General features: G+C 39.4%; 1 protein-coding gene across 2 annotated transcripts in view; it reads right to left on the bottom strand.

Moving 5' to 3' along the window:
• The window catches only part of SYNE2 (spectrin repeat containing nuclear envelope protein 2), a 188,542-nt gene that overhangs the window by 132,217 nt on the left and 36,447 nt on the right, over positions 1-19,878 (bottom strand). The window contains exons 13-31 of one of the 2 annotated variants that reach the window (XM_030482846.1): positions 19,130-19,242; positions 18,272-18,428; positions 16,462-16,558; positions 16,113-16,300; positions 15,800-15,964; positions 14,383-14,556; positions 12,443-12,601; positions 11,996-12,169; positions 10,679-10,813; positions 10,368-10,523; positions 8,982-9,193; positions 8,640-8,715; positions 7,438-7,556; positions 6,741-6,864; positions 5,726-5,883; positions 5,123-5,270; positions 2,809-3,407; positions 1,762-1,941; positions 619-769 (exon numbers count right to left, since the gene is read on the bottom strand). In XM_030482846.1, the coding sequence (XP_030338706.1) occupies positions 619-769; positions 1,762-1,941; positions 2,809-3,407; positions 5,123-5,270; positions 5,726-5,883; positions 6,741-6,864; positions 7,438-7,556; positions 8,640-8,715; positions 8,982-9,193; positions 10,368-10,523; positions 10,679-10,813; positions 11,996-12,169; positions 12,443-12,601; positions 14,383-14,556; positions 15,800-15,964; positions 16,113-16,300; positions 16,462-16,558; positions 18,272-18,428; positions 19,130-19,242 (3,285 nt within the window). The remainder of the gene's footprint in view (positions 1-618; positions 770-1,761; positions 1,942-2,808; positions 3,408-5,122; positions 5,271-5,725; positions 5,884-6,740; positions 6,865-7,437; positions 7,557-8,639; positions 8,716-8,981; positions 9,194-10,367; positions 10,524-10,678; positions 10,814-11,995; positions 12,170-12,442; positions 12,602-14,382; positions 14,557-15,799; positions 15,965-16,112; positions 16,301-16,461; positions 16,559-18,271; positions 18,429-19,129; positions 19,243-19,878) is intronic. The other variant, XM_030482847.1, reaches the window with a different exon arrangement.

Here is a 19,878-nt window from a genome sequence, read left to right as displayed (position 1 = left end):
ACCCCACTGCCCTGCCTGTGACCCAGCAACATGAGCAAGGAGACGATACAGATCTAAATTCTTGCTTTTAAGCTACAGTGATGGCAGAGAAACAAACAGCCCCAAGGAGTTGCATTACCTATTATTTTTGCTTTCAGTGGTACAACATTTTAAAATATCTTCTTAGTAACAAATCAATTCACTCTTTTTGTATAGTTACAAACTGCCCACTTTGAGGTGTTTAACTTGGTAGAAAATAAATATTCTAAAGGGTATGGGTGAACATGGCTGATTTCAACATGTAGTTTTGGTAGGACAGGATTTCATCTTATTTCATACTAGATCATAGTTTTCCCATGTTGCTGAGGTTTTGTGTTTGTTTTGGGTTCTTGGTTTGTATGTTTGTTTGGTTTTTTAATCCCTCCCCTTTAACAAGACCTTGATTCACTAAGCGAAACATCGACTAAGACATCAACTTAAAACAAAACCAGGGTATGGGCTCTAAATCTATTTTGGAAGCCGAAGTGGAAGAAAGGTCTTAACATACCCCCTGAAGGCTGAGTGTACAAGGGCAACCCTACATATCAAGGCTCCCAGGAAAGGCTTTTCTTTCCTTTTCAGTAAGTTCTTGTAACTCACCTTTGTTATTAGTCTGTTCAAATTCTCCCTCCCCATGTAAGAAGTTTGCTGGGAAAGCAGAGTCTCCTGTTTCTGGATGATGCTGGTCAGACTAGTTTTACAGCTTTGATATTGCTTCAGGAGCTCCAGAGCCCTTGCACACTGCTCCTGGCTATTAAAAAGAGATGTATTATTTAAAGCCTAAGCATAAAACAGCAGCCTCAACCTCTTGTCGGTTTCCTTCTATATTCAAACATGCGGGGAGTTTGACTACTATACTTGGAAAAGAGAAAAGGGGGATAAATTGTACCAGTCATAAACCCTGCAATACTGTGTGATACCTGGTGTGGTATTTGGACAGGTTTTGCAATCAGAAATTCCCTTCACCATTGGATGCTTCTGATTTACATTTAATTGTGATGTGAACTGAGCAGTTGTTTGAATGATACTCTCCACCTGAAAGGTGAGCTCAGTCACCAGTAAACTGGAACACAACGTGCAGCATATACCACAACAGCTTGGGTGTTGGACAGTGGGAAATGCCACCTCAGCCCAGCCTTCAGTGGGATATGAAAACAGATTATTCCCACTGACACCTGTGCAAGCCATGAGGATTAGCAGAACTGTGCCAGTCCATGCAAAGCCTCCAGGCACCTTTAAAAACCATAAAAGAAGGACAGATGCCCTGGGTGATCAATCATAGCCTTTCCTAGTCCTCACTCTCACAGACATACCAAACCAAGCTCCTTTAGTCTTTTCCTGCATAAGAGACTGTTTTTCCAGCTGTCTTCTTTCATTTGCTTCAGTTTGACTTTTTTTTTTTTAATGTGCTGGCATGAAATTCACAGCAAATACAGAAGACACATCATTCCCTGCAGCAGCCAGGTTTTTATTTTGGGTACCAATTAAGTCCAACATATCACTGCATACCTGCTAAATGATGGGACTGTGATGTCTTAAAAATATGTAAATTCAGGAGCACTGGCTGCAAACTTCTATGTACAATTCTTTGCTTTACGACAGTTTATAGCATCTTAACAGTAACACTTGCTACTGTATCAGTATTTCATTTACTTTATGGTCTAAGGCTTTTTTGTTGTTTCATTTTACAAGCAAACTTCTTATTTATACCATACTACTTTAAAATGTAGCCTTTCTCCTTACCATTCAGCAAGCAAGAGTTTTGTATCCTCCCATAATCTCTCTGTAACTCTGCACTTTTCATTTGCTTCCTCTGCTTTTTCCTCTTTGATCTGTAGGAGCTTATTAGCAATTTCTTGTATAGGTTTCATTTCAACAGCAGCACAATCCAATTCTTTTTCCAATTCTGTTAATGATTTTACCCTACATTAGGAAAAAAATGAAATATAGCTTTATATTAAAGTAAGTCTCTGATTTTTCCCCAATGTAATTATTGAGTTCCTAAGAAATCACCCTGAGCTGCACACACTATATTAAATGATATCATAGAAAGTCTAATTTGATCTTCAGTTTCTGTAATTTGACATGGTCCTTCAGATGAGTTATGCTGACCCAAGCCCTTTGAGAAAGTAATCAAAAATCCTAGAGGCCAATAGGGTCTGTACGAACGTAGTGAATTCTTTTGTATTAAAAGGTAAGTGCATTCTGGCTATCTTAAAATATGCTCTAAGAAAGGAAGCTATGCCATAGTGTGGGATTTCACAACTTAAAAATGGTCACATCTTATAAGCTCCTCTCCCCTCCCTTTTTTCCTTTCCAGTAAGTTGTTTATTCATCCTCTGCAAGGCTGCACAAAGCTCCTCTGAAAACAGATAACATGATCTGAGACATACATATCATGTTATTGGCTTTCTCAGGTTGTGATAAAGTAACAGAAGGCTTCTACACTGCGGAGTTTTGGACCACATGCATTAGTGCTCAGCAAGAAGACCCATCTCCCTGTTTGACAGTTTTCTCACTGAAAATTAAGATCGTAACAATCAACCTTCTCCTATTTTTTCTTCATTAATGCTGCTTCAAACAAACACATACATAGGAGTTTGAAAGAAAAGAAAACATGAAGAAGGCTTCCTTATTTAGACTGTGGCAGAACAAATAAAACCTAAGTTCACTGCTTCTTTCAATGCTCCACAGATGCTTCACAGCACATTCAGATTTCAGTGAAGGTGCCACAGGCCCTCTGACTTCACTGAAATTATGAAAGTGAAAGAGCTTTAAAAACAAATTCACCTTTGTTGAATAGCTGGAACTGTTGGATCCTTCAAGCCTATTTTGTTAATTCTGTCACGTAGATCCTGAATGCTTTTAAGGAGTTCACTGCTTTTTGCGGAAAAAATCTTGTATAAGTCTTTTTCGTCTGTAAGCTTCTGCTCACTTGAGGGATCATAAGTCACATTTAGCTCTTCAGATAAAATCAGAACAAGGTTTTCACAGCAAGTCTTTCTCCCACATTCAGAATCTTCCAAACAGATATCAACTGTTTTCAAGCGTTCATCCAAACATTTAGCTTCTTCTGCCATACAAGAAACTTCTTGTGCAGCCTCTCTCAATGCTTTTCCATGTATTTCAGGCTGACCTGGGGGATCTGTGAGGCATTTGATGGAAGACTTAATCTTCCTCAATGAGGCCATGAAAGCTTCCAGATCTTTCAAGACTGTCTCACGGATCTGCATTTTATGGCTCATTTCTTCAAGCTGGTTTTGATAGTAAATCATAATTTTACTTGCAGCTTGCAGATCTATTGGATTAAATTCATCTCTTGCTGAACTATCAAGGTGTTCCAATTGTTTGCACACTTCAATCTGATTTAATATGGATCTCTGTAGCTCCTAAAATTGAGAGAATGACCAACAGTGTTAGCAAGTGAAGGAAAACCTGTATCCTGCATTCAAGCTGAACTTACGACTGAAAACCAAATTATACCAGCAATAAAAGAAGCACTAAACTTATATTATTAGGGCAGTTATTATTTTATTTATTATTTATTCATATTATTCTATTCAGGGTGGTTAAGGAAGAAAACCCCTTTTTTCCTAATCTGCACTTTGGTGGATGGAAGGAAGAAACAGCAAAATCACCACACACAGGGAATTTGGTCAGCATGAGAGAAACCCCAAGCCTCTTTCCAGCAATCAGACAAAAAGGAAAGAAAGATGATGAGAGTCCTGGGTCTGAAACCAGCAGGCTCTTGCAGTGGGAGATCACTCAGAGCACAGGCAGGCACATAGATGTTTGTTACTCTGCCATCTTTTAAGTTCTTTGTGCTATACTTTTGGAGGAGACTTACATGCAGTTAAAAATCTCTTGGTGAAGTCTGTATTCTACCTGGTTACAGCCCTCAGGTGAACAGCAGTGTGTCAGTGTTACGAAACTCCAAAAGTGCCAAGAGCTGGGAAAAGATTCAGGGTCCTTCCAGCCAAAAAGAGTAATCTCAGACAGAGAGTGCACATGCTCTCTGCCCTACAGCTTGAGACATCTAAACAATACTTTGCTTGAGAGCCAAAGGCAGACAAATGCAAACTTCCAGTCCTGCACAGCTAGAGCACCTCACATATGAAGTAAGGCTGAGAAAATTGGAAACAGACAGCTGGAAAAACAGTCTCTTATGCAGAAAAAGACTAAAGGAGTTTGGTTTGATAAGTCTGAGAGTGAGGACTGTGAAAACAAAGACAAAGGCTGTTCAGCCAGGAAAAGAGACAGCTGTGTGGAGACCCCATAGCAGCATTCCAGTATCTGAAGGGGGCCTACAAGGATGCCGGACAGGGATTCTTCATCAGGGACTGTAGTGATAGGACAAGAGGTAATGGGTTTAGACTGAAACAGAGGAAGTTCAGGTCAGATACAAGGAAGAAGTTCTTACTGTGAGGGTGGTGAGGCACTGGAACAGCTTGCCCAAAGAAGTGGTAAATGCTCCACCCCGGCAGCGTTCAAGACCAGGCTGGACAGAGCCTTGGGCAACATGCTCTAGTGTGAGGTGTCCCTGCCCATGGAAGGGGGTTTATAACTAGATGATCTTAAGGTCCTTTCTAACCCTAACCATTCTATGATTCTATGAATATTAACCCTGCCTAATAGACAAAGCAGAACCTAAGTGTAAGATATTGATAGCAGGTGAACAAGACACTGCATACATGCAGAGCTTCCAAAATCATCCTGAGGTGTGCTCAGGCACCTCAGCAGATATGACACTGGCAGCTTAGCTTGGCTCACAGATTAACACCACATTATGTAAATAACTCAAATAAGTGATACAAAAGCCAGGAGGGAAGACTGTAAATCTGGATCAAAGGAAAGTCCTAACCTAAGATGAAATGTTCATGACCATGCTTTTTACAGTAGAGCCTACTGAGGGTCCCTGTCTGGCTCTACAGGAACAATGACATTTAAAGCGAAGAGAGTAAAATGCTGTTACAGTCTTTAGAAGATTTGGGAAGCTTTGTGAGTGGTCCCAAACTCCTGAGTGAAAATCCCATGAAGTCTTCTAGTTACTAGATGCATTAAAAAAATATTCTGGCTAAGGTGTGGTGTCTGCATTTTCTCTTACCTTTAATTCCCTATAAGCAAGATCACTATTCATCAGACTAAACTGCTGGATGTCCTTTTTTTTCAGCCGCTGATCTAATTCACATAGAAGAATGGATTCATTTTCTATTGGCAAAACAATTTCCAGTGCAGTCCTTAATGAGTTTGTTCTACAAGAAAGGTAACAAAACATGAACTGTGAAAACAAGCAAGAAAAGACACTCCACATTTTACAGAACAAAAAGCCATGAAGATAATGTAATTGACTAACAGATCTGATCCTCCTCCTCCTGAGGTCAAAGGAGTTTTTCTATTGATTTATAAGAAAAGCAGCATGAATCCCAGTGAATTTAACCAAAAGGTTGAAGGAACTAACAGCAAACATGGGACTACTGCACAGTCATGTTACGAAGATCTGGCGCTGTGCTTCTTGGCGAGATTCGCACTATCTGCAGCGTGTGTATGAAGCAAGGATAATCAAGAAAAGCTTAATCTTATGAATTACTTTTTTTAAAGGTTAAAAATGTGCAGGCGTTATCTGTAATGCACACTATTCCCCTCACAATACACACATTAGTTACAATGAAGTGTTCCTTAGCTCATATCATGAAATGTTATTCTATACCTGGTACTTATAATATCCTGAAGCTCTTTCCATTCTCCTTTCAGTTTGCCTCTTCTCTCAGAGATAGCAGCCTGCTGTGCTTCAACCACAAGATTTTCCAAGGTAGATGAGATGTTTTCCAATTGTGTCCAACCAGAATTGGTTTCATTCTCTATCACCTGGAAGATATGCAGTGCTAACTGCGTTAATATGATATCGTATTTCTCAATGGACTGGACAGTTCATAAAATTACAGTCACAAGAGTCTACAGAAAAAGTGAAAACATCACCCAAAAGTAATATCTATTGCTTTCTTTTTCTTCAAGACTCCATTCTTAGCTACATGCAAATCTCCATCAACTTTTTATGATGAAAATTCCCAGGTCAGATATATATCTTAGCTACATTTTAGAGAAGGTTCAAGAAATATGGCTCAACCATTTTTACTACAAGAATGAATGGAAAATAGCTCAACTTAGCTCTGTTCAAAAGAATGAAAAACCAACGTAGAACTGAACCAAGTTCTCAGATGCTAGATAAGCTTTGTATTATTTTCAAACAAAGACTTGAAAAAATGCAGTAATAAATTCTTCAATATCAATTATGGGCCTTTTATCATCCTCTTAAGCTTCTCACAAACCTCATCAAGTTGTAAGTCCTGGAACAGTTTCATTCTGCACATAAACCACTGCCTTTGGATGGTTCAACTATGACTGCTCCAGCCCTGACCATGGTCCATCACTTACCACTCCTGCTGACAAAAAAGCTGCTTTCCATAGATATTTTTAACACTAGACCTATTTCAGCCTGCAGATCACGAACCAAGAGACACCAATTTCTTCTTCCAGCAACACTTGCAAAACTCCAGTGCTAAGCAGGAATGAAGTTCTCCTGAAAGCTAAACCTTTGATTTCCCCTCTACTTCTAATAAACCTGGTTGTAAAGATGCTCCTTTTCCCTTGGCAATACACATAGCAGAGAGGTGAGAAAACAGCAATTTAGGCACCAAGTATATTTGTGAAATATGAATACTTACCTGTAGTTCCATCAGCTTATTCTGAAGACATGTAGTGCCTTTTATTTCATCAGTAAAGCCAGATGCTACTTTATCTCTGCTGATTCGTAAAAGTTCCTCCATGTTCCTTATCTGTGTATTATAGCTAAAGAAAGAAGCAATCACTTGCAGAAACAATATTACTTGTAATTTAATGGAACATGGCAGGGTATGGGACTTGCTGACCAACAGATTATCATATAAAATAAGCACAGTCTATTGCAAACGCATATTTTTACCTAAGTCCCAAATGAATGGGCATAAATGAGAAGCGTATAAAACAGCTGAGAAATCACTCATCTGGCTAATTTTCAAGTATGAATGCCTGCCTGCACACTCTACATTCAGTTTTATGAATGTAAAAATGAGAGTTCTTTAAAATTTTGCAATATTTGAAGTTACTAGTAAGGCAGGTACAGATTTTTCTGGCCCAAGAAAAGAGCGGAAGAAGTTTTATAATTTTAAGTGTTCTTGCTAGAAAATCCTAATGTTTGAAACATTTAGCTACTACAGTGCTTTCTTATCAATTACAGAGCAATATTAAGTAAACTATAGTAGAACAAGAACAGAGTTCTGCATAGCAAAAGCGTACCCTATGTTCAGTACGTTCATTTAATTTATGAATGTCTAGCATAGTATCATCTTTTAATATACATGCATTTTATCCTTTAAAAATTACCTCTCTAATAAAGCTGGTATGGGCAAATCACCGTCTTCCTCAAATTTCTTTACACAGCTTTCTCCATTGTGATGTTTCACATCTGGTTCCAAAACTGTATCTGCAACAGGTCCTGAGGACTAAGTAAAAATAAAAAGCTGACAGTGACCTCTGCGTCATGTGTCAATAGTGAAGACCAACAAACATAAAAGACTAATTACTCATGTGTCCCACAGGAGATGAGAGATACCATTCATGAATACTAGTTGTTTTTAAATTCTATCATGAACCAAAAGAGCAAATTTTTGAAGACTTGCAGCCAGGTCATTCATTCCTTCCACAGATAGTGGGTCCCTGGCAAGCACAATTCACTTGTGCAAGTTTTTGCTGCAGTTCCATGGACATCCTTGGGCAACCACAATGCACTGTCTTCTGCAGCTTTTGTCAGGCTGCTTATACCAAATGCTTTTGCATGTCTCTTGCCTGTATTCCAGCATATTCTCTACTACTCAGTTTGAAGCTGGCTGATGTTATACAATTCATACTTTTGATTATTCAGAACAGATTTCATCATTTTATCAGGGACAATATTAGCAGCCTTACAAGAGACGTTCCTTCTTAACAGCCAATTCCTACATATCTTCAAACTTCATGTAAATGCAGTGGGTCCCTTCCTATAAATGACCATTCAGGAGGCTGTCTGATGAGCTGCCTTCAGCCTTACTTGCATTAATGTTTACCCTAAATGAGACATCTTCTGTGGCATCCAAATGGCAACGTGCAGCATATTCTCTCTCTGAAGTTATTTCTAAGAATATACATGTGTTCTGTTTCTCCCTATATTTTTCTAAAGCAAATATCTCCAATTCCTCACTATTTTTTCTTTCTCTGTGCTCTGAAACTCAGTCAGATTACTGGGACACTAGGCGGGATTTGCACTTGAACATAGCTTCACACATGATTCTTGCACCTGAAAACCACTCTTTAGAAAAATAAAATGCAAAGTTGGAGAAATCTCCTCGGATGCCTAGTGCTGTTCCTTGCATGTTATTTTTCAGTATTTACTAGTCTGCATTCCTGAGCACAATGGGTTTTTGACATCACACCAGAGGCCTGAAGTCCTACCACAATAACAATAGGAAGAGAAATAATCGGTTTTTCCTTTTGGCAATGATCTCCCCTAGACAGAGCACCGTTTTCTACAGTAACCACAGACTTCTTACCTCCTGTACTGAAACGATATCTATTTGTTGGGAAGAACCGGGCTTTTCTCCATTCTCAGAAGCAATAATGGAGCTCCTATGGTTTAAAAGAAATTTCAGCTGAAGAGCAAAACATGAAATACAAAGGGAAAAAGAAATGCTGGCTAATGATTAAAAAACAGTGCCTCTGTGATGAAAGGTAATCAAACATCGTACTTCCTAGTTTATGAAGCTTAATACTAAATGTTTAAATGTACAGTTGCCCACAGCAATGTACTTGGCCGTACATTTACAGTATCATAAAATCTATCCATACATCTGACTTCCATGAAGCTACAACACATTAGGCACTGAGTCACCCACCCCTTCTTAGATGAGTGTCCTTGTCCAGCTCGAGACAGCAGAGCTGTGTGAGTATCTGCCACAAGTTGTTCAATCTTTTCTAGCTTTTGTTCACAGTCTGCAGTCAGCATCCGTATCCCTGGGACAGTTTCTTCTGATAGTCTTCCCAATATTTTAAGGTCTTCTAATGACTTGCTAAGTTCCCTTAGGCTGCCTTCGTGTGAAAAAAAGGCCTAAACAAAGAAAAACAATAGAACAACCTCATGTTAAATCATGCAGATATGTTATTATTCTCATACATTTTTTTCTACTTCCATTGTCTTCTCGGATGAGTGCACTGAAAATGTAAGCTGTCAAACCAGGAAAGAAACATTTGTTTTCCCTCGATTCTTTTTCAAATAGAGCCAGGAAAGACATTAGGATTTCTGGCAACATGTTCCCCACCTGCATTCACAAGACTATACTGACTCTTGCTGGATTTTGAAATTCATTATGTTACTACAATTTTAGCTACTTTAGAGGTCCCAAATCCTCTTCACGCTGACATGTCCCATTAACAACAGAAGAAGTAGAATTGGAAAACCTATTTTAAATATTTCCCATCAATATTTATACTTCCCATGGTGAAATCAAGATATACTAAAAATCTAATAAAATATGAGCAGAAGAAGGCACCTGAAAACACCTACTTCTCTTTACTCTTGCATACATAATATTTGCTGATCATGAACCCATGAGAAGCAAAGACTAAAACTCCACCAAAATCAGTAAAGACCAGAATTTCATCAACAGAGCAATTTCTTACCATTATAAGTGGTAAGCTGGCCAGATCAATGCATCTCAAAAAGCGAGATGAAGGAAAATACTAGAAGCAACGAAGTGTGAAACCCATTGCTTATGCAATATGTAAGATTCACCGTAACTCACTCTGGCAAGAGAAACATGAACTTCTTATGTCTAATTCTGTGGTTCATTTATATACAGCACAAACACAGTAGTAAAGGGCAGCTATTGCACTGTGAGAAGATACTCTCACCTGAAGGCACCTAACACCATCTATGCAACTGTAACAAATCAAGGGAGTGGCAGAACACGTAATCATTCTTATCTTTATACTCTGCACAGGTAAATCTGTTTCAATGTTTCAAGGCTGTCACGAAAATAAAGAATGGAAAAAAGATACCATCCATGCAACAATTCTGAAAGTGTGCAAGGAGGCTAACATCTGCAGTCAAAATAGGTAAAGCAATAATTTGGGTGACCTCATTGTTATGTGTTTACATAACAGGCAGCACAAAGGCCATGTTCTACAAACACATGCTGCAATAACGTACCTAAAAAGGAGCAATGGCAGACAAAGCATTCACAAAGAAAGGTAGGTGAGCAGAAAGGCAGTGTGTCAGGTACCTCATGTTCCCTGATGAGCCCTTTGGTTTTATCCATGCTGAGGAGTTTCTTCTCTTTGCCCAATTGCTTATTGATTTTTTTTAAAGTTGCATTAAATTTCTTTTTTTCCCTTTCTACTATGAGCTGGAGACAGGATGTCATTTCATGATGAACTGCCTGCAAGATTGAAACACATTGTCCTTGTGAGGTGGTGAGACACTATTACTAAGTAAATAAAAACCACAGAACACATTGTGACAAAAGAATTGTTTTTCAAAGGTGCCAGGCCTAATGAGAACAGACAGTGGATCCTCCTTCCTATATTACCTCACCTCCCATCTCTCACGAACATCTTTACTCTTTTCTTCCACCGCCAGCTTTTCATGATCAGATGAAAGATTTTTCAGTTGTTCAGCTGCTTCCAAAAATTTGTCAAGAACTTCATTGTCCAGAGCATTAAAAAACTCCTGCAAGAAAACAAACAAAACTGAATGTAGCTTATCTACCTAATAAAAGTACACCAGTAGTATACAAAAAAAAAGCATGTATACATTGCGTGGATGGGCTGTGGTGGCCCTTGCATGGGTGGGTACAAGAGCATTCTGCAGACAGTATCAGTGTATGCTTTTTGGAGGAAAGCACGTGTTTGTCTTGTAACTCCTCTCTTAAAGGAAAATTTGGTACCAAAAAAAGATTAAGTTCCCTGAACTCTGCCTCATTTCTAGGGAATATATGTGGCCACGTCCTTGGCCTGTCAGAGAGAGGGTGAGAGGCCTGCATCAGTGCGATAGGGCCCTAGAGACAGTTGGGAGCGAGGCTCTGCGCTGCTCCCGCCACATGACTGCCCAGGCCTCACTGAGCAAGATGAGGCAACACAAATTTGGGGACTTCCATTTTTGATATCTCACTAAGGACCTCCCTTTAAGAGATCCAGATTTTGAGACTGGACACTTTCTTTACTAGTTTGACACTGGGATAAGGAGGAGATTCAGTATTTATAATAACACTTTAAAAACCTGTCCAGGAATTCAAGCATGGTATTCTTGATGGGAATCATTAATCAAGCAATAAAAACAGCTGTAGTTCAGAAAATAAGGAGTTCTGATGAGGTGATGGAGTAATTTAAGACAAGGTCCTGAATAAACTGCCGTACACACTTACATTTCTATATTCATAGAATCACAGAATCATTGGGGTTTGGGTTGGAAGGGACCTTAAGATCATCTTGTTCCAACCCCCCTGCCATGGGCAGGGACATCTTTCTCTAGTCCAGGTTGCTCCAAGCCCCGTCCAACCGGCCTTGAACACTGCCAGGGATGGGGCAGCCCAAGTTTCTCTGGGCAACCTGTTCCAATGTCTCACCACCCTCACAGTAAAGAATTTCTTCCTTATATCTAATCTCTATCTACCCTCTTTCAGCTTAAAGCCATTACCCCTTGTCTTATCACTATGTGCTCTTGTGTAAAGTCCCTCTCCAAACTGTCTGCTAAGATAATACATGCTAATAGTGTTAAATCAAAAAGCTGAGAAAAGCATTAATAACTATAAAAAAAAAGCGAATATTTTTCTCACTGTGGTACCTTAGACTTTTAGAGACTAGACAGCACTAAGAAATACTCAAATCCAGCTATCTAGAAAAACAAACCCACCTCATATCTTGAAATAGATTCTTCAGGACTGGACTTTTGACTGACAAGCTGCACAGCCTTTGAAATGGAGGCCTCTAGTTCTTTCTGGGATTCTTCAAAATTGAGCAAAGCCTCCTTCTCTGCAGCTCTCTTCTCAGATTTGGACAAGATGTTGTTCATGTCACCCATGACAGCCTTGGAAGAAAGAGAGTTTTCAGAACATGCCTGAGTGTCAGTAATTACATAAAGTTATTGCTTCATAACATCACTCAAGTTTTTCTGGTTGAGATACTGATCTTTGAGATGTTCTTGGTTTTGCCCCAGCAAGAGTCTGGAGACTGATTCCAACAGTATAAAGCCTTTTCTATTTTACATGACTGACAAGGAGTCTTCATAATCACATAATGCTAAAATTAGAGACAAGATGTCTGTGTGTATAAAGTACAGTAACAATAAAAAAAGTAGTACGTCTATTTTGTCTTTGGCTTCTTTAATTCGTGCCTGCAGTCCAGCGGCGTAAGAATGCTGTTGGAACAACTGACTTGAAACATTTTGCGTCAGGGATTGCAGTATCTCTTCTGCTGCCACAACTTGTTCTTGGCATGAGGTTTCCCTTGCAGCCAAGCTCTGGTTGAATGAAAAACATTAGAAGTCTCTACGGCATTTATGTCTTTTTGTTTAAAGGAACTGAATGAAAAAGCCAATCTTGATCATGGATGATCAATACCTGTTCTAAGAAAAATCTTACATTCCAGCTGTGGTCAGTGTATAGCACTGCAAACTCTGTGTAGAGAAAGACATTTGCTGCCATCCACAGGGGATTCTGTTTGCTGAAACAGTCTGTCAATGTGATACCTCTCATGTCTTTGCCTCAGAGCCAATTACAAGTATTTTTTAAACATGCGCTCCCATCCAAATAGCTTTCCAAATGAACGTACAAACCACACATTTGGATATGCATTGTCTGATCCTGAAGTCATCCAAAAGTAAGCACCTATTAAGGCTGTGATTTTCTTGTGGTATTTAGTACTAAAAAGCAGGAAGCAGCTGAGCATTTTGCATGCAAAAGTCGTGTGCAGTATTTGAATATTTATCATGAAATGTCGTTTGGAGAGCTGTTTTGATCTATGAATATTCAACACGTTTTCCTGTTTGAAGTTGTCAGTTAGCATTCTTCTAATGATAATCAGTGCTTTATTCTAGATTCCGACCTATTGTACTGCAGGTAATAAGCGACATGATCTCTTCTGCTCGCAGACATGGAGATACACCACCAGTCATGTTTTTGGAGGCTGTATTTAGTTACTTCATTGTTATTTAACAAACTAGTGTCACACTGCAAAATGAGGCTTATTTTATAAACATATGCCCATAATTATAAAAATATTAATAGATTCTTTTTGTAGGCTCGCACTCATAATTCTGCCAACTAAATACAGTGCAAGAAGGCACAAACCAAAAGTAAACTAACAGTAATTCCAGTTCACAGTTACTGTAAGTGGATTTAATGTACTAAAGAAGATTTCTGCTTAATTTTAGCACTTAGAGCAGCTCCAGCGAAACCTCCCTTCTGGCGGTCATCTTCCTACCGTTAGATTATACTGGCCCTGCTGCAGAAATAACAAAAGGCAACATAAGAGAGTGCTCCAGCTTCTCTAGTGCAAAGCTTGGCATCCTTCTTCAGTCTCACCTTCACTGGCAGGTGAAGAAAACAAATCTGACGTTGTACTGAAGCTAACGAGTTACATGTACATATTGCCACCTGCCATCTGCTGGGGGTGGGGTTGGGTAGTAATCTCTGGCAGACAAATATAGGTAATAATAGAGACTAGTGGAAGTAATAAGAAATTCATCAGTGCTCATTGTGGACGTGTAGAGCAACTGTCTATATGCTGAGATACACAAATTACCCTGCATGCTCCTGAAAAATGAAACTTCAAGTATTCCAGTTTTTGACAGGAAAGCCTTCAACACAGCCAAAGTTGCCCCAGACGCCCTCCCTGCACTGGAAGGTAGGTGCTAGAAAGGACCGTATGACGAGGGGAAATTCTCAGTTTGGCACCTTGCAACGTTTTAGACTGCTGCAAATGTTGTACTGGGCAGGGAGTAATTAATATCACTCAAGAGCAAGCTGCTGATCAGTAGCACCAATGGCACTTCATTGGCACCTGCTTGTCATCTGGACACACTGATGTTGGAAGACTCATTTATAGCTCAACTGGGAGTGATCCTGGGAAATAATATCAAAGCACTAGCATTGCCTTGACTTTTTACCAGTGTTACAGCACAAAATCCACATTCATTTCTGCTTCGCTGGTGATGGCTCATTTTACCCCAGCCACGAATTCCATGCTGAAAGATGAGAATTTGATGAACAAGTATTGTAAGCAGTATTTTTCCATTTTCACCTGCAAATGTTGCTCCGTTTCAGGTTCCACAGGTCCTTCATGACTGATCTCGCTAAGCAGGTGCCCACTCTCTGCTGTCCAGCTGTCCAGCCCACCGGGGAGCTCTTCAATTTTCTCCAAGCTCTCTGGAAGTTCTCTGGTCTTTTCAGCAGCATCTGTGCTCTCTTCACCAAGCTATAAACAAAGAGCAGGGTAAGATGTTCAATCCCATCACCAGTTCATGTGTCTCTCCACTACCTTCCTGCAACACGCAGTCACCACTTAGGTTACTTCCCAGCTTTTGCACCCAACAGTGATCAAAGGAGAAATAAATGCATAAGGCATGCGAGGCTCAGTTTTTCAACCCAGAGGGCAGGTGGAACAGCACAACCTGTTCCCCTCCCCTACAAGCAAGCAGCCACAGCCACACTAGCATGGAGAATGACTCCTGGGCTGCAGCATCCCCCAGCTGGTGCTGGTCTAATCAAGACCAGGGAGTGTGCTAACAGTTTAATGGTACCAGCAGTCACAGGCCAGAGCTCAAGCATTTGCCCTTGCCTTTTTGTATTAAAAAAAAAAAAAAAGTAGTATATATATCATAGTCATAATGTCTAAAGCAATGCCAGAAAAATAACTCCTGACGTCCTCAAGGCCTTGTAAGGGTGCAAGAGGCCTCTTTATCTCTGCTTCATGAATGTATTTCCTAAAAGCATCTCTTACTAAGGGTTTTTCTAGGAAACGTTGGATTTCCCCCGCCCTAGGGAATATGTTTCCTTTGATCTTCTTGCATTCTCACTAAGCTCATCTACAAAGATATTGTAATCATTTGCCACCGTTTAATGTCACAGCAGTTCCTTTAATAAATGTCAGTGAAAGGCTCAGCTTAGAAAATTAAGAGCTTCAGTATTCCCAGGCAGAATGAAAATGTCATTCTTGTGAAAGCATTCTAGGAAATGTAATATATGTAACATGAAGCATGTTGTATAGGAATTTACAGCAGCCTAAAAACCTGTCAAGTGAGCTAGTGTAAAGTGGCACAACCCTAGAAACATCTATGCAGCAATAATTTCTTCTACTAGCTGAGGCACAGATTATAAAATTTAGCAAAGGCTCACAAGCTCTTAACAAATTGATTACTTCCATCTCTAAAACTGAATAAAGAGCTTTATTCTACAATAAGATTTCCTTTTATAAGTGGTTTAAAATTTTCTATTTAAAAAGTAGAACATTTTCCAATGTGTTATAAAGAGCATTCAACTGAGTCACAAAGACTTAAGAAGGGAATGCCCTTGTGTATTCTCTGTTCCTCCTGTTTTAAACCTGGCAATACTGAGTTGACTGAAAGATTTATTCATCTCTGATTAGCAAGCTGATAAGTCCAGAAAACAGGACTTTGAAGGCTACATGGCAAAAGAGTCATATGAAACTAGTAACTTACAAACTGTGTTCTCTTGATGAACTTAGCCCATCTCCTGTTCAATTTCTTCAACTCTTTGGCAATATTCGATCCAACTTGGTCTTTGCTGACTTCAATGAGATAGTTACCAGCTTCATTTAAGGAACCATGTACCAAATTCCACTTTGCCAGGATCTCAGCAGGGATCTAGACAGAGGCATTGAAATAATTTAAAGCAGAACCCTGTCAAAAGCTTTTTTCCAACATGAGGAACAGAAAAGCAATAACAACCACCACTGTCATACATAATGCTTTCCTTCCACGAGGCTTCCAAGTATCTCTGTCACTACATTACCTCTTTTGGATGCTCATTTCGTTTTTCTTCCAGCCACGTCTTTAGTAAATGGATGTTTTCTGTATAATTACTCCAGGAAGACAGGACTTTCTGTAGGGTGGTATTTACATTGGAAATATAGTCTCTGCACACAGAAATCTTTGACTCCACTGTCTTAAACAGTTTGTTAATTTCTTGAGGATTTCCAGCTAGGACATCAAACAGGGAATAGCGTTACACGTTTGGAAACAGAGAGGTTAATTACATAGAAGCAGTATTTTACACAAAACATAAGAGGGAAGTAAAACTGGTGACAGCATATCAGGTCAAAATAAGAGGTCTTCATATCAGTTTATGTGCACAAACTTACCTAAGTCAGGACCGGTTATGTTTTTGTTTTTCAAATCTTCACAGATGTGAGTAGCAGTTTCTAGTTGTGTTTCAAGTCTCTTTTCTTCAATGAAATTCTGCCCAAAGTGAAAAGTAATTGGCATGGGTAACACTAACCTACATAAAACTAGGTACAAAATGCAGCTTGGGATATATATTTTTTTAAATATAAGCCTAAAACCTGCTCTTAAAAGTGAATTGAGCAAAGCCCATTCAGCAACTCATTTGCACCCTGTAGTCTGAAACAGACCTAGCGTTTTTTTCTGCACATGCAGAGAGTAACTTAAATGAGAATATCAATTCCTCAATGCCATTGTCTGAGTCACAGCTTTGCATGAGTCAGGGTTGCTTATTTCAAAAAGTTACAGCCCTAGGGCAATACTGAGAAATGGCATCTAGAAGAAGCCAGGCAGAATTTAGTCACCTACGTCAGAAAAGTGATGAAAGGTGGGTTTCCCTGCATGCACAGAAATATTGACATGCCTAGTTCCTGCCACAGATCAAGTCAGGTCCAAACTGGGGATGGAAAGAGTGAAAGAGGAAGAAATGGGAGCAGAGGAGGAGATTTCTGCTTTGAACATTCAACCCACGGAAGGAGGGTTGATCCTCAGCCCCACTCTGAGCGGCATCTCACCCCAGAGCTCCTCACTTCTACAAACACCCTATCTAGCAGGCTACAGAACAACCTCTGCTGTGACTGTGACAAACCTGGGCCACCACACCACCACTCAGCCAGGACTGCACATCATGGGACCAGAAGCAGAGCAGCAACAAGCCTTAAAATCTTTGGGAAAGCTCTATATTCTATCATCTCAAGAAAGACCACAACCGTAGAAATAATATGAACCATGAACCAGAACCATAGAAGTAACATGATTAAGTATTTATGAAACCAACTGAAATAAGAAACTCAACACAGATTTAACTCTGTACTCCCATCCCACCACAGGGAAGGTTAATACTGCTCAGAAAAACTGATATTTATACAACCTCTTGCTGTATCCTTCCACAGTTCTAAGGCTGGTGAAATTCCCACTAATTTAACTAGTGATGTGCCACTCTGAAAAGTCTCTGAGAAACTCTTAAAATGGAATTCACAAGGAGTCCCATTAACTAGAAATGGAGCAAAATTGATGGCTTTAGCATTTTCACATCTCTGCCTCTATTCTTTATGCAGTACGCTCTGTCGGTATTTGGGGAAGGGTAATCCACCACATCCTATAAGCTTACACGTGGCATCATTTTAATAACTTGCGCCCTGAAGCTGAGCTAAGCACAAAATGAAACAAGACAATTCATATTCACTATGAAGCATAAGGAGGTAAGGAAGCTGGAAAAAGGAAAAGGCAACAGCAAAAGGCAGTATTAGCCAGCATCGTGAGTGATAGTTGGCTTTGAAGATAGAAACTACAGAACTACCCCAGAGAGGTTTGTATTGATTTGAGCTAGGGAAGGGCTGCTACTGCTGGTTCTATAGTCTAGAAAGAAAGAAATCTTCACAATAAAGAATAAAAAAGGGACAGAGAGAAAAGTACAGTCACAGCTTGCTCTATTTCTCCAAACTGAAGAAAGAACTCTTATGTAGAGTAAAAAGGGAAGATGCTGAGGGTGGGAAGAAAACTTCTGTGGAAGTCTACCTGTCCTTCTTTACATAAATCCCAGATTTCACAAGTTTGCCATTCTTCTATCAACTACTGTAGTATCTTCAGATGAGGACAGACACAATATTGACTCAAAGAGAGGTGGGGAAGAATTATTGTCAGGGTGTGATATATATATTTTAAACTTACATTCCAACTTTCCAGCAGTGATTCCACAGACTCTTTTGTCCCATATTTCATGTCCCAGATATTTAGCTTTAACATAATCTCATTGGCAATAGCTGAGCACAGTCTATAGTGGTATTCAAGAAAGGTGTTGAAGTTTGTGAAACGAATATTGCTGAATCTGCAAACAGTGAAATGTTCTAAACGTTGATTCAAAATCATTTGATATAGAAAGCATTAATGGATAAGGTTTTTAGCTTAAAAACTGAGAATTACATATATGTAAACACTATTTTGATATGGCAGGAGCAAAATTTTAAGATAACAACAGTTCATTTTTTTTAAGTAGCAACAATTTTGAGTCAATATTGACTGCTTAAGTTATGAACAACCTTAAATATCCAGAAAAGGAGCATCTGCCATCTGTATGTCAAAGTGTCTCAGATTACGGACACAGATTCACCGGCCATTTTGTAAAACATCCTCCAACAGATACATGGGGTTGCACAACCTCAGTGATTTTAAAAGGTGGAAACTAGAAATTTCAAAATCTCTGCCCCCAGAGAAATTTTTACATTCAAAATATTCATGTTTTCTACCCCTAGTGGATGTTTCCTATCCACACTAGAAAAAGGCACTTGAAAAGGTCCCATTGATGAGCTCCACTCTGTACACATAATTAGACATTCATTGGACCAATAAGTGAATAAGTGAGTAAGTGCCTGCTCCACTTAACAGTCAATCTGTGCTTAGGGGGAAAATGCTCTTTTTCTGCAAGGCATGGATAAATTAATTATATGCTTTTTTCAGAATAGCAGAGCAAGTCAATAGCAAAGCTAGAATATGACATAGTCAAAGTAGAGGGAATTTGAAGATCACAACCTTCTTTTCATTTCCTCTAACTTTTCAGGCAGGACTAGTGGGGTATTCTTCTCATCTTCATTCTTAAATGATTGAAGGGCGTCCCAGTGAGAATCAAAACAATCCATTAAGCCCTGGGGAGAAAAAGACATGGTAAGCCATTCATGTTAATTCTAGAGTATTTTATCTGGGAATCAGCAAGTCACCTGCCATTAGGGTGAGAGCTATTAAGAACTAGCCAGCACAAGACAATATTCCAGTGTCTTTACTCATAAAAGTACAACGCAAGTATTTATCTCATCACCTCGTCAAGTGCACATTTGGTGCAGTACTGCCTGATTTCTCTTAGCACTGTGCATCTAGTTAAGGAACGTGAATCAACACTACCCATCCTCTCAGTTTTTCTGCACTTTCATAAGGGCAGGCAGTGATAGGACAAAGGGGGATGGCTTTAAGCTGATAGAGGGTAAATTTAGGTTAAAGGAAGAAATCCTTTACTGTGAGGTTGCTGAGATACTGGAAGAGGTTGCCGAGAGAAGCTGTGGATGCCCAAATAAACCTATTATGTCATCCCTATTGCTTAATACTTTATCTGACTGCTCAATAAATGTCCATCTAACACCATGCTGATGGCATATCACATTAATCTTCTGATGGCCGGTTTCACATGGTTGGGAAATATTTCACAGGCATGTGTCTGAGCACCAAATTCCCTATGTAAAAATCAAACATAAAATGCATTGCACAGAATATAAGCATATTCGTAAGTG

The sequence above is a fragment of the Strigops habroptila genome, chromosome 4 (genome assembly GCF_004027225.2).
Source record: "Strigops habroptila isolate Jane chromosome 4, bStrHab1.2.pri, whole genome shotgun sequence".
NCBI lineage: Eukaryota > Metazoa > Chordata > Aves > Psittaciformes > Psittacidae > Strigops > Strigops habroptila.
This window is presented reverse-complemented; position numbering and strand designations above follow the sequence as displayed.